The 14,680-nt window shown below is 39.2% G+C and overlaps 1 protein-coding gene across 3 annotated transcripts in view; it reads right to left on the bottom strand.

Annotated features, from left to right (window-relative positions):
- C5H1orf21 (chromosome 5 C1orf21 homolog) overlaps positions 1-14,680 on the bottom strand; it is a 210,244-nt gene that overhangs the window by 24,636 nt on the left and 170,928 nt on the right. For all 3 annotated transcript variants that reach the window (XM_070267862.1, XM_001490773.6, XM_070267861.1), the window contains exon 4: positions 4,019-4,095. In XM_070267862.1, coding sequence (XP_070123963.1) covers positions 4,019-4,095 — 77 coding nt within the window. The remainder of the gene's footprint in view (positions 1-4,018; positions 4,096-14,680) is intronic.

The following is a 14,680-nucleotide window of genomic DNA, read 5'->3' as shown; positions in this document are numbered from 1 at the left end:
TTCAACAAGGGCAGAGCAGAACTTTTACTCTGATGAAATAAATTATCCCTATCAACTCACTCCTGCCCAGATAAATGTGGATGCCCTCTTCTCATGTGGAAACAATCAACACAGTGGCGTGAATACTAGTTTTTACATTCAAGAGTACACACTGCACTGTGAAAAACAGTCCCTAGGTTGAGGTAACAGCTCAATTCTTAAATCATTTCTGATGCACAATTTGATGATTGTAAGAGGGGAAGTGGGAGGAGAAAAAGCACAGTGGCTTTTCTATCTTTCCGCAAGATAAAGAAGGGGATAATTGAATTGTTTATGATTTAGTTTATGAAGTTTGAATATTTGATACTAAGCTTAATTAGATCTAAAAATATTTCATAAAGGCCTGTATTTTGGTACTTGATTTAAGCAATAAAGCTTAAGAATTTCAGTAATTGTTATTTCTCTCTAATAACTAAAATTCAACCTTGGAAAAGACAATGCTCCCCTGGAGCACTTCTTGTGGCCCCCAGTTGGCGCTGGCAAAGCTCTTGTGAGTTACTCTGAGCCATCAAAGGCTCTTCTTTCTGTGACTTCTCAGCTTCATGAGACTAGAGATGACAACATTATGGAGTCTTGATAACAAGTAATCAAATGAATGAAAGGTGGGCAAAATGGGATTTAGAGCTGAAAGAGACATGGCTTTCATTTTTAGTGACTTAAAAAAAAAGTTTCCAAATGATAAAAACCTAAGCCACAAAAGTATGAGAAGGCAAGGTGCTAATTCCCTAACACTTCACCTGAGAAAGTGAAATTCAGTTACTCAGTGGGTTCTGGCAAATCCTGGCCTGAACACAGTTATTTCTTCATGATCATTATTATTATTTTTCAACTGGACCACAGGGAAGTGGGTTAATCTTAATCTTCCCATCATCACACACCCTTGCCAGTAGTTGACGCATGGCTCACTTTTACATAGATAGTTATTTTGTTTTTTAAAAAAGGTATAAAAAGCACACATGAAACCAAAACCAAAACCAAAAGCTAAGACCTTGACCACAACCTAGTGCTGACTCACTTCCTACCCATTCGTGCATCTCCTCCACTCGAGGAACCATCCATCATACCCTCACTTTCCTTGTAGCTCGCTTTACTGGTCTCTCTCTGTGTTTAAAAAGCAGATGATTTATTTCAGTTGTTTTTAATTTTATAAAGAGTGCATGATGCCCTGCGTAATCTTTCAGGATGGACTCATTTCTTCCAGCACGACATGACTAGGGTCCCTCCAGCGCTGTGCACCGCTGCAGGACATTCTTTTTAAAACTGCTAATATGCCAGGTGTGAACGCGAAGCAGTTCATTTTACCCAGTTTCCTGTTAAAGGGCATTTGGACTGTCTGTAACTGTTACAGTGTTCTTACCAAGCATCAGACACAGTGATAAGCACCGGGCAGATGTTATTTCATTTAATCCCCAGCCCTAGAAGACAGGATTTTTCACCTGCATTTTTCTCTGAGAAAACTGAAGCTCAGAAACATGAGGTCACTTGCCTGACACCACAAAGTCAGTAGGAATATGCTCTGCATGTGGCATCAAATGAAGGTGTGAGGATTATCTGCCTTTATTATGAATAAATCTGCCATTATCAGGTATGGAATTGTCCTTCCACTCATGAGAAAAAAACCTCACTATCTTATTTTATACAACTGCATAATAAATAACAGTTTCCTTGATCCTCTATGTCAGCAAGTTGGAAAGGTAAAACTCTTCTCTTGTCCCTCCAGAAAGATTCCGTAGTTGAATTCCAGGAACGCAATGTTCTGACTCACAGTTTAAAATAGACACACACACACACACGAGAGCATGCTGCTGTGTAGAAAACAGAGGATTTTCTTCACAATTTTAATGTAAACACGAGCCAATTTAGCCAGCTTCTCTGAAAGCTTCAGCACATGCCAGTCTGCAAAGCGTGCTGTCGCAGTGTGTCAGCGTTAAATAAGCATTCGTTCCATAAAGGAAAAATGAAATTCTCCTTAATACAGTCCCTCTTCTTAGAACTCAGAAATAGGGACACGTTTAGAAATAGCATATACCAAAGGGCTCGGAGGAAAAATGATTTGGTTGTGTCATCAGATATCTGTTGTCCCCAAAGGCAGATAAAATGAGTGTAGATGAAAGTGATTACCAGTGAAGTGGTCCAGGAAGGCTGTGATCACAGCATGACGTGTAACGAAGAGTACCAAAACTGGTTGTACCACTATTCTGACACTGAAAATGATAAGTGGATTTTAAAATGTCCAGTTTTCTTCGAAAATAAAAAAATTAAGCCACTGAGCTCACTCACCACCCTGGAAGAGTCCTAACTGCCACATCATGGTGGCCGTGGCTGCAGCCATCCCATAGACATCCCATTGAGCCAGGTGAAAGTGATTATGAACTAGGTTATTTTTGTCTCAATTTCCTGGGAAGAACCAGAAATAACACAACTTCTTCTGCTTATGAGTTTGATTCAGGGGCTACTATGACATTTATGTCATAGTCGAATTTATTTTGGGGTGGGGGGGTGACTGTGTCAAATGTTCTAGTGTGATCAGCACCCTGCGGGAATCTGTTCCTATTTAGGTGGAACAACACTAAAGAGATCTGTAGCTTCTGGGATTAACAGAGCATCTTTGAAGAAAGGCGAGGCAGCTTCCAAGTCACACAAAGTGCATTTTATCACCAAGGTAGAACCGGTTCTAGAACAATCTAGAAAACTACCCATTAGTCTCTTTTAACTTTTTAATTGTGAAATACATAACACATAGAAAAGAAAACATACAATGTTATTTGTACATTTTTAAATAATAATAATTAAAGGAAAACCCATGTAATCACTCCTCAGATTAAAAAATAGAACCCCGGTCCTATTGTCTCGCAACCAGTCAGAAAGAACCACTGTTCTGAATTCAATGCCTTTTCATTTCCTTGCTTGTCTTTATTGTTTTACCATATACATACATATATAATATATTGCCTAGTTCTGCCTGTTTTTGAACTTTATATGAATGAAACTGCACATAGGCTGCTACTACTGCTTACTTTACTGCCACAACATTGATGAGATTCCTTCATGTTGATATCTGTAGCTATAGATCATTCATTTTCACTGGTATATAGTATTCCCATCATAAGAATAGGCCACATTTTTGTTACCCATTATACTTTTGATGGACATTCGAGTTTTACTTTCAAGAGCCTTAAGAGCTCACAGAAACAACAGACATTTCAAAATAAGTCTGCTGGCGGATGGTACAAGAGTTTCTCTAGGGTATACACCTGCGAGTGGAATTGCTGGGGGTAAGGTATATAAGTCTAGGAACCATTTTACTAGATAATGCAAATTGTTTTACAAAGTAATTGTACCAGTTTATATCCCCACCAGCAAGGCTCAAGAATGCCTGTCGTTTCATATGCCGGTCAACCTTTTGTATTGTCAGATTTCTGAGTTTTTGCCTATCTTGTGGTACGAAATGGTATTTTTTAATATACATTAAGTATTCATGTTTCCTTTTCAGTCAAATGGCTTTCATGTCTTTAGCCTGTTTTTCTATGAATTCTCTGTCTTTTACTTAGTGATTTGTAGAATTACTTTACATATGCTCGAAACTCAACTGTTGTCAATAAAAGTGCTGTAAATATATTCCATCATTTTGCAGGCTTTTACTCTCCTATGGTATATTTTGATAAACAGAAGTTCTTAATTTTAATGCAGTCATATTAATCACTCATTTTCCTTAAGATTTGCATCCTTTGTGATCTATTAAAAATTCTTCCCTATCCCACAGTCATAAAGATATTCCCCTTTATTTTCTTCTAATTGATCTGAAATGTCGGCTCTGTCATCTATTGTGGGCCCGTTCTGCGACTCTCTGTTCTGTTCCATTAGACCAAACCACACTGTCTCAATTACTGGAGCTTTGTAATAAGTCTCGATTACCAGGTACTCAAAATGGAAGTCTCTCTGAAAACACAATAAAAGAAAAATAGGAACGAGAACTTACTTTGCTCTGGGTTGATGAACTAATCCTGGAATCTCTTTATTGGTTTTAAGTCTTACATTTGAACTGGCACTTTTTTCCTGAAACACATAAAAACACACATGCAAAAGACAAGATGAGAATCAGCAATTCAACAACAGCCTGGATTTTCATCACAGAAATGTTAGCTTTGTTTGGGACCCTCCACAGTTGGTTACTTCACAACGACAAAAGTCCTTGCACAGATGTTACACAGTACAGCGAGAATCGCCAGATGTTTTCACAGGGACCACTGTCATGAAAAGAGGAATCAGCTTTATAATAGAGAGGAAGGTTTTTAGAAAATTTGCAACTAACATTTGATTTTTGGGTGGGTGGAGTTGCTGAAAATAGTAAGAGAATCAAAGAACAGAAGATTCCAGTTTCACAAACAGCAGCAGTAGCATGATCACAGCCATTGTTTACTTGCCTAGGTTAACTGACCAGTGCATTTCACGTGGAAAAGACAACTGCAGTTATTGAGACATAAAGTTTGCACGAGGCCCTAGCAGGGACATGGACAGGAACATGACTAAAAATAACTAATATTGTCCACCTGCAACAAATATTGGGATTGACTTCAATTGAATTAATAAAATTCAATACTAGCCTCTATTCAAGAAGCCCTTCTTTGGCTTGTAGCTTGACCTCGTTTTTCATTCCTAGTATACCAGCCACGTGGGAAAGAAACACGCTCAAATCTTAAAATTCAAGCCCATCAGTAAGCACACTCTCTCATTAATACGGCTGCTCTGTCTTTTTACAACATTATCTTTAAAAAAAAATATTCAAGGTGCTTTCTCATTTGCTCTCAAAACATACCCCCAAATGAAAGGAAGGACTCTTCTAAACCTATTTAACCGGTGACTATATACACTCCAGGAACCTGAGGGGTGGCAATAATTAAAGACCCAGGCTAGGGAAAGCAATAAAAACTCCTGTGGGTCAACCCACCATTCTCACCACATGCAGAATGGTGTGAGATGGCACATAAAACAGATGGTCCCCAAATGAACTCCTTCAAGAGTTCATATTTCCCTTAGGACAGCAGAAGCCATTTAAGCCAGTGAAACTCCAGTGACTGACACGCTGTGGTTGTTTGTTATTTGCCATTAAACACGAGCTTAACATGAGTACTCCAAAACATAGGGTAATTTTCTTTGTGATCTTCTAGGAAAAGAAATAATCATTATAATTCTTTTTAAAAATTTTTTAATTTAATTTTTTAAATTTTTTTGCTGAGGAAGGTTCCCCCTGAGCTAACATCTGCTGCCAATCCTCTTTTTCTTTTGCTTGAGGAAGATTAGCCCTGAGCTAACATCTGTGCCAATCTTCCTCTGTCTTTTGTATGTAGGACACCTCCACACAGTGGCTGATGAGTGGAGTACATCCAGGCCCGGGATCTGAGCCTGCAAACCTAGCCTGCTGAAGCGGAGCGCACGAAAATTGAACCACTTGGCCATGGGGCCGGGCCCCCATTATAATTCTTTTGCAGTCTATCTTACCTTCTTTATCTCCCGCTTGACTTAAGAACGTTTTCATGAACATTTAAAAAGTATAAAATAAACACTGTTCTCTCTGTTCATGTAGTCAAGGAACAAGAGATGAATTACCTTATTTACAAAGCAAGTGGGAGAAATTAGAAAACTCTAATTTCTAAACTCCAGGAGGGCAGAGCCATGTCCTCTCTACCCAGTGGGCCACAGAGCCTGGCTAGGGGCTTGGCACTTCACAGGAGGGGCGCATCAAATATTGGTGGCGTGAATGAATGATGTCAACAAATGATGAACTTCTTTGTAACAGTCAGAGATAAAAATAGCTCATATGTAGTCTCTGCAGGACTGAAGACGTAGGTTCCCAGGTTAGTCATTTTTTCCCTTAAACTTTCTGTCTGCTTGGATTAAGCATTGAAAATGGACACATTTGATATGACAGAACCTTATACCTTTTCTTTATTCACATAATTTCCCCAACTCTTTGAGCTTAAATGATACACAGTAATTTTAAACATTGCTGAGGCAGGAAAGTGGCTTCCAATTCTAAGATTATAAATGATATACAATTATATTGTTTATATTCAATTTATTAAACTATACCTTTCGTAATTACATTGCCTCACCAAATCTTCCTTAAAAACACATGGTGAACCCCCCAATCAACAGAGACTCATTGGATGGGCACGGTGCTCATGCTCAGGAGAGAGAAGTCACCTCTCAGTACATCACACAGGTGTGTACTTCCAGGAAGCGAGAGACCAAAGGAGAGGCAGAAAGGGAGCAAAAGCAGCTTCAGAGTTTCCAGTTACCAAAAAAAAAAAAAAAGCATATATAATTAAATAGAAATTTCTATTATGTATTCATAGTCTATTGTTTTTTCAAATTACCACTCATCAAGTTCAATGAACTCACTGAGCACTCATGGTAAGTCAGCCACTGTTCTAAGTGATTTACATATACTAACTCATTTTTATGCCCGCTATACCTCTCCGAGATAGGTACGTTTATTATCCACATTTCATAGACGAGGAAACTGAGGCACAGAGAGGTGAAACACTTACCTGAGATCATGTAAGTAGTAAGTGACAGCGTTGGGATTTGAACCCAAGCAGAATGGCCCCAGAGTCCATGCTATTATTAGCCACGAGGCCAGCAGTTCTCCAATTTTTTAGTATTAAGACCCCTTTACCTATATTCTCCCAATTTTGACACACTTCATTATACAATATGGAAAAATCAGTTTGTTAAAATCATCATCAATCTCATCAGAAATACCTTGACAGAAGCTGTCAAGATCGTGGTCGTATCAAATTTCCAAAATTCTAATTTTGGCTTGAAGTGTGAATTTTATGACTGGCAACAAATACTGCCCATTGTTTTCTTTGAAGTGACAGGTTCCCTTCATTCATTTTTAAGAAAATGTTTGCCAAATACCCAAGCCTGAATCTCCATAACTTGTCTGTCAGGCATTTTCTTTTTCCAAAGGAGAGATGGTGTTCCATAAAAAGCAACTGCTAGTTCAGCCTGCAACTCCGTCAGCTGCAGACGGGCTTTTCCTCGAGATAACCCTCTTACTGGGTATGCAGAAGAAATGCTCTCTGCCGATCTCCCATTTCATCACACAGACTGTTAAAAACAGATGCACCCAGGCACAAAATTTAATAAAATTAAGTAATTTTTACTGCTTCATCAAGTACATTCTGAAGTGAAAATGGAATGCATTCTTCCACTACGAGTGCCTGGTGGTGGAGAACACAATGACTGTTAATAAGCTTGATGCCACTGCCTTGGTTTGTGCTAAGGCACTAGCCGTTTACCTCCTGCTGTTTTTGCACCATCAGTGCAAATGTCAACACAGCCAAAAAAGGCAAAGAGCTTCTTAGTATTGTTAGGAAAATGACCTCAAGGACTCCCTGAGACAGCCTCTGGGACCCCTGGGGTGTGCAGGCCACATTTGACTATCGTGTCTACTTCTTTTGCATAGAAAAGAACTATCAATTATTCAGTTAGGCTATACGCCTTATTTAAAAAAAACTAACCACCTTATTGAGGTAAAATTTATATTCCATAAACTGTCCTCATTATAAATGTATGATTAAATGACTTTAGTAAATTTAGAGAGCTGTGCAGTTATCACCACCATCCTGTTTTAGAGCAGTTCTAGCATCCTAAAGTCATCTCGGGCCTATCTGTAGGTAGCCCCCGCCCTCATCAGCAGCCCCAGGCAACCACACATCTGCTTTCTGTCTCTACAAATTTGCCTTTTCTAGATTCTTATACATAGAATCCTAGAATAGATAGCCTTTCGTCTGGCATTTTTCACTTAGCATAATGTTTTTGAGGTTCATCCATATTGTAGCATATTTCAGTACTTCATTTATTTTCATTGCTGAATTAATATTTCAATGTATGGATATACCACATTTTGTTTATCCATTCATCACTTGATGGACATATGAATTGTTTCCAGTTTCTGGCTATTATCAAGAATCCTGCTTCAAACATTCACACACATATTTTCATTTCTCTTAGGTAGATTCCCAAGAGTGAATTGCTGGCCTAAAATGGTAAGTTTAACTATTTAAGATATCAGCAAACTGTCTTCCAAAGTGGCTGCACCATTTTACATTCCCACCAGCAATGCATGACGGTTCTAGTTTCTCCACATCCCTGCCAACACTTGGTATTGTCTTTCTGATTATCATCGTTCAAGTGGTGTTGTCTCCTTGTAGGCTTTATTTTAAAAACATAACTGATTTGGAATTTTTCTTATATTTCTTTGTATCCCCCAGAACACCTAGCACCTTGCCACATGAGAGCATTTATATGCTTACTGGTTAGCTGTATTCACATCAAGAAGTCAGTTTTATATTTACTTACAACCATTATTTAACTTCTATTTTGGGTTTGTTTGTTGGGGAAGGGGAGGTTTAAAGACATCTGCCTTAAAAAAAAAAAAAAAGAGGAAACAAGCAAACAAACAAATAAAACCCAGAAGGGCTGGAGGAAGGACAAAGCTGATGGGAACCTCAGATGGAGAGACCCACCAGAGGGGGCTGAGCCATGCCACATCTGGGGTGCTCCAGGAACAGGAACAGAGAATTAAACTGGGAGATGACAGAAGAGGTAACTAAGATATTGTTTCCCTGGGCAAGAAAAAACTATTTTAATGGTATTTGACAATTATAAACTAAGTACCCAAAATAAACTGGGACCAAGTGAGAATAAGATGAAGTCAATGAAAGGCAGGCAGCTTGTAGAGCAGTGTTTTTCATGATCTATCCATATTGGCACCAGGACCATCTGGGACGCCTGCTAAAATACAGATTCCCAGGCCCCACGCAAGACTTCCTGAGTGTGAGTCTCTGGCATTGAGCCTCAGGAATCTGCACATTAAACAAGAGTCCCAAGTGACTCTTAATTCAAAAAAGTTTGAGAACTTCTATTTCAGAGACAAGATATCTTTGTGCACAAGACTCCCCCAGTTGGGCTTTCACAGAGCAGTTTTCAGACGGAGCCCTGGGGTTCTGCACAGCTGCCTGGGGCGTCAACACAATGGCCCACCAGAGTGGCAACCCCTTGAACTGTTTTATATTTAGGGGCTCTATCCGTTGAAGAAAAGCCTCCATCAATCAAAAATGTTTGCAAACTAATGCCAGGTAGTGACAGTGATTAAATAGCAAATCAAACAACTTTCTCCTTTGCTTGGAATAATTTTATTTCTTTAAGAACAGAACACACTTGTCAGTGTGTACAGTAAACTTATCACTCCCTTCTTAGTTTCTCTGATGCTGGAGACAGTCAAACCAACTGTATCAACGCTGCTGCTTTCCAATCCCGGGGTGGCACCTCTCAAAAGAAAGTCAGAATACCAAGAGAAACTGACAGCTTCTTTAAAAAATTCCCTCCAACTTCGCCTCCTTAATTCTGAAGGAAGCAACACAACGCATTCAGGAAGTGACAGAGGCATCCTCCGTGTCGGCAAGGGATGGAACTCCTTCTCTCCTATCACCGCTTTCCCTGTGTTGTCCCACCGAGTCTGAGAGGGCCTAGGCAGCTACAGTCCTATGAGGTTCCCTGAGTTGTTGTGGGTTGGAAGTATGGGGAGGCATCTCATTTTCTTCTTCTGGGCCCAGGAGTAGGAAGTTCTGTCTTATAAAGAAATCCCGGGGTCCAGATGGATGCAGAAAGCTGGAGGCCTAGAGAAAAGTAGTGGGGGTTGGAGTAATAGTTGGGACTGCTAATGAGGGACCTACGCAGAGAAAAGACACAAAAGCACTAAATGTGAACTCTCAAAGGGTTTCCCCCTACACAGACTCTGTGTATGTGTGTACATTTGAACCACCGCATTTCAGAAAGTACCTGAAAACTAGAAAAGGTAACTACTTTAATTATCTAGAATAAGGAGGTTTTTTGGGGGGGGTATGCACACATATTTTTAAAAGAGGAGCACATTTAGCTATAAAATAAAGGAGTAATCATTCCAGCTTTTGGGGAATAACCCATAGGACGTACTCTCTAAGAAAACAATCTCATTTGATGTTTTATATGTGATTTCTCAAGTTGTATTAACATGAGATAGGACATTGCCTCCTTCAAAGATAAAGGAATTTTATCTTGTTTTCTGAATGATGGTGATTAGCTGAGCCATATTCACTCTACTAGAATTTCTGGATGTTAACAAATGGCAAGGCCCAAGCTACCAGATGCAACTACTGACTTGTGCCTACCAGTATCAGTATAATTACATGAAGTCAACACTTCCATTATAATGACTTGTCCAAGGAGATTATTAGAATTATTAGTATTTTGTTAGAATTATTTACTAGCGATGAAGTTGGTATGGAAAGTCTCAGCTTTACATAAATTCTTTTTCTATAAATTAAAATATAGCCATGTACCTCATTTTTATCAAGCAAATATTAAGTGGGGTCAATCAGTTTTAAAGCACCTAATATTTTTCACATAATGCCTCTCAACATAGATTGGAAACGTTTAAAATAATCTTAAAAAAGTAAACAGTAAGAAATTGCTCAGAACAGAGTTAATTGTATACCAACAAATGTAGAACAAAGTCATTAAGCCATTATGTCAGTAAATAAAAGAAACAAGCTACAATGTTGTTATAAGTTACACTGAGAATGATAAGTTAAGGACGTTTTCAACAAGATGATATATCTCCAAGAATTAACTAATTTGAAGAACCACATTCAATTTCTGCCTGAGATGCTTGTCTCAGTTAGGATAGGGTAGGTTATGTTGCAACAACACACCACCCCTGATATCAGTAGTTTAATAAAATACAAGCTCATGTCTTACACATGCTACGTGTCCAGCGCAGGCTGGTAGGAGGGCTCTGCTCATTCTCATCACTCAGGGACTCAGGCTAATGGAGGCTCCATGTCCACACATGCTCTCATAAGCACCATGCAGGGGAGGGAAGATTAGAGTTGAGCAAAAAGTTAACTGCTCATGTTTACTTGGCCAAAGCACACCACAGGACCTAAACTGAAGAGAGTGAAATCCCACTATGTGCTCAGAAGGAGCAGAACTGGAATATTTCTAAGTAGCCCTATTGACTACTACAATGCTATTTTTTTTTAAAAGAAGTATGTTTTCTTCCTTTCTTGCACTACATAATATTAATCATACCAATCTTCCTTTCTGAATAGTCTGATCTGTAACTCTTGTCAAATATCTTATCCGTAGTAAATTTTGTGTGATTTATGGAAACACGGAAAAAACTCAACTATTCAAAGTTTAAATTGGGCCAAAATGCCACTGAGAGTTTAGACTTCACAACAAAGCTGAAACTTCTTGGTTAGCTGACTGTAGTGGATAAGCATTAGGAAATTATCCTAAATGCCACCTGGACACAGGAAGATAGAATAGAGGCAAAATCTGTGATTTACGCCCTAGAACCTGCACTCACACCCACAACCACACCCCCTTTGATTTTTCCATTTCTCACTTCTCCTCTCCAACCATCAAATAAAACAAAACACATGGGAATGTGAATCATATTCACTGTGATCCATAATAACAAGACCAAAGATTTTAAGAATTCAACTATCAAGAGACTATGGTCCCTGGGGCCGGCCCCGTGGCGGAGAGGTCGGGTTTGCGCGCTCTGCTTCGGTGGCCCAGGGTTTCGCAGGTTCAGATCCTGGGTGCGGACCTGGCACTGCTCATCAAACCATGCTGAGGTGGCATCCCACATAGCACAACCAGAAGGACCTACAACTAGAATATACAACCATGTACTGGGGGACTTTGGGGATAAGAAGGAAAAATAAAATCTTAAAAAAAAAAGAAAGATGATGGTCTCTAAAAGATTGCATTTCAGAGCTGACTGGCAGAATATAAACATGCTTTATGCTAGATTTTTCTGGTGGGTAAAAATATGGCCAGAAAAATAAAAGTATCTTTGATCAAAGTTAACAAAATATTAGAACAAGAAATGTATCATCCATCATGTCTTTAATATTTTAACAAATAAAAAGCCACAATTTGTGCAGAATTGTTAAACTTTTCCTGGGATGAACCAAAACCATGACAGGTTTTCCTCACTAAGTCGAGAAACCGCAAATATCAAAGCTAGAAGCAAAAAGTTAAATGATCTAGTTTTTCTTACAGGCAAATCTTTTTTCTCACATTCATCATGTTGTATAAGCCAGCTAAAAACCAGACCCTAGCAGTACTGACCTAGCTGGACACATCCACAACTCTCTTAATTCCAAATCTGTCAGGTCCAGAAAACCTGCTGTATTGCTTTCCCATTGCTGCTGTAGCAAATTAACACATATTTAATGGCTTAAACAACACAAATTTATTATCTTACACTTCTGGAGGTCAGAAGTCTAAAAAGAGTCCACAAGGCTGCCTTCCTTCTGGAGTCTATAGGAGAGAATCTGTTTCTCCGACTTTTCCAGCTTCTAGACGTCACTTACATTCACTGGATCATGGTCCCTTCCTCCATCTTCTAAGCAGCAGGGTGGCATCCTCTCTCCTCTCTGACCTCTGCTTCTCTCCTTACATCTTCTTTTTCTAACTCTGATTCTCCTGCTTCCCTCTTATAAGGATCCTTGTGATTATACTGGGCGCACTCAAATGATTCAAGAAAATCTTTCCATGTCAAGATCCTTAATGTAACCACATCTGTAAAGTCCCTTTTCCCATGTAAGATAACACGTTTACAGGCTCCATGGGTTAGGATGTGGATATCTTTGGGGGAGGTATTATTCAGCCTACCACAGTGTTCTCCCTGGCCCCCAAAGATACATACCCATCCCACATGCAAAATACATTTACCCCAAACAACCCATTACAGCATCAATTCAAATCTCATCCAAATCTCATCCGCTCAAAAGTCCCAAATCTCATTATCTAAATCATCTAAATTAGATATGGATGAGGCTCTGGGTATAATCCATCCTGGGCAGAATTCTCCATCTGTGAACCTCTGGAACCAGAAAACAAGTTATCTACTCCCAAAATACAATGGTGGGACAAGCATAAAATAACAGCTATAGGTATTCCTATTTAAAAAGGGATAAAAATGACAGAAAAAAAGACGTCATTGGTCCCAAGCAATTTCAAAATCCAACTGGAGTTAGGTTTTAAGGCCTAAGAATAATCCTCTGTGGCTCAAGACTGCCGTCTGGGCCCACGGCTCTGTCCTTGTAGTCATCCTTTCATTTTCTTGAAGGGTAGCACATATTTGTAGCTGAGCTGTTTTATCAGCTTGTTTTCTGTCTGTGGAATTTTGGGAATGTGACAACCTTCTTTCATTTCACCCTCTTTCTGTCCTTTTCTGTTCAAACTGGCAGTGTTTTTGCTGGCATAAAATCCTCAAGAATCTCATGGGTCTCCTGTGTGTGTTATGAGGACTCACTCCATTATATAGGAGGCTCCTCCACGAGCTTTCCTGAATAATCCCATTTCTATTCACGGCTTCTGCTGAGACGGCTAAGGGAATTCATGCCTAAACCACATGTCTAATCTATACAAAGAGCCATCAGTGTGATTAATACTCTGACTTTTTAATCCTTTCCAGAAACCAGCAAAATATGGTCCAACCGCACTCTTGGCTTTATCTTCAGAGTACGCTTCTCTGGCAGTGAATCTCCTAGTTTTAGTGTCCTCTGCAATCTGGATAGGCTGAGAGAATTTCCTAAATCATCAAGTCCTGGTTCTTTTTTGATAAGAGTTCTTCCCTCAATTTACCTCTTTCCTGTTAGATTTTTCTATAAGAAGAAACTAGGCCATAACTTCTATATTCTGCTTGGAAGTCTTCTCAGCTAAATATTTCTAGTTCATTATTTACAAATTCTGCTTTTTACATCACTTAGGGCACAATTCAGCTAAGCTTTCTGCTGCTGTAGAACAAGGGTCACTCTTACGCCAGTTTCAAATAAGATGTTCTTCATTTCCTTCTGAACCCTCACCAGCAGTGCCTTTCATGTCCATATTTCTACCAATAGTCTGTTTATGATGATTTATATTCTCTAAGATGATATAGGTTTTCTCTACTATGCTCTTCATTTTCTTCTGAGCCCTCACCAGTAAGGCTTTAATATCCATATTTCTACTAACTTTTTAAGGCAATCTAGGCTTTTTCTATCATACTCCTCAAAATTCTTCTAGTTTCTGTCCACTTCCCAATTCCAAAGCCACTTCCACACTTTTAGGTATTTATTACAGTACTACCATATTTCAAGGTACAAAATTTATACTGGTTTCCTATTGATGCTTAACAAATTATCACAAACTAATGGCTTAAAACATAAAATTGGCCATCAGAAGTCTAAAATTGGTTTGCAGGCTCTGGAGGCTCCAAGGGAGAATTTGTTTTCTTACCTTTTCTAGCTTCTGGAGGCTGCCTAACTTGGCTCATGGTTGCTCCCTTCTCCCTTTTCAAAGTCATCAGTTTAGCATCTTTCCTCTCTGATCTCTGCTTCCATCCTTATATCTTCTTTTTCTAACTTTGTTCCTCCTTCCTCCCTCTTATAAGGATGCTTGTGATTACACTGGGTCCACCTAGATAATCCAAGATGGCCTCGCCGTGTCAAGAAACTTAATTTAATCCTATCTGCAAAGTTCCTTTTCCCACGTAAGGTAACATATTTACAGGGCCTGGGGATGAGGATGT

This window comes from Equus caballus, chromosome 5, assembly GCF_041296265.1.
Source record: "Equus caballus isolate H_3958 breed thoroughbred chromosome 5, TB-T2T, whole genome shotgun sequence".
Classification (NCBI taxonomy): domain Eukaryota; kingdom Metazoa; phylum Chordata; class Mammalia; order Perissodactyla; family Equidae; genus Equus; species Equus caballus.
The sequence above is the reverse complement of the archived record's forward strand: the minus strand, read 5'-3'. Positions and strand labels throughout refer to the sequence as shown.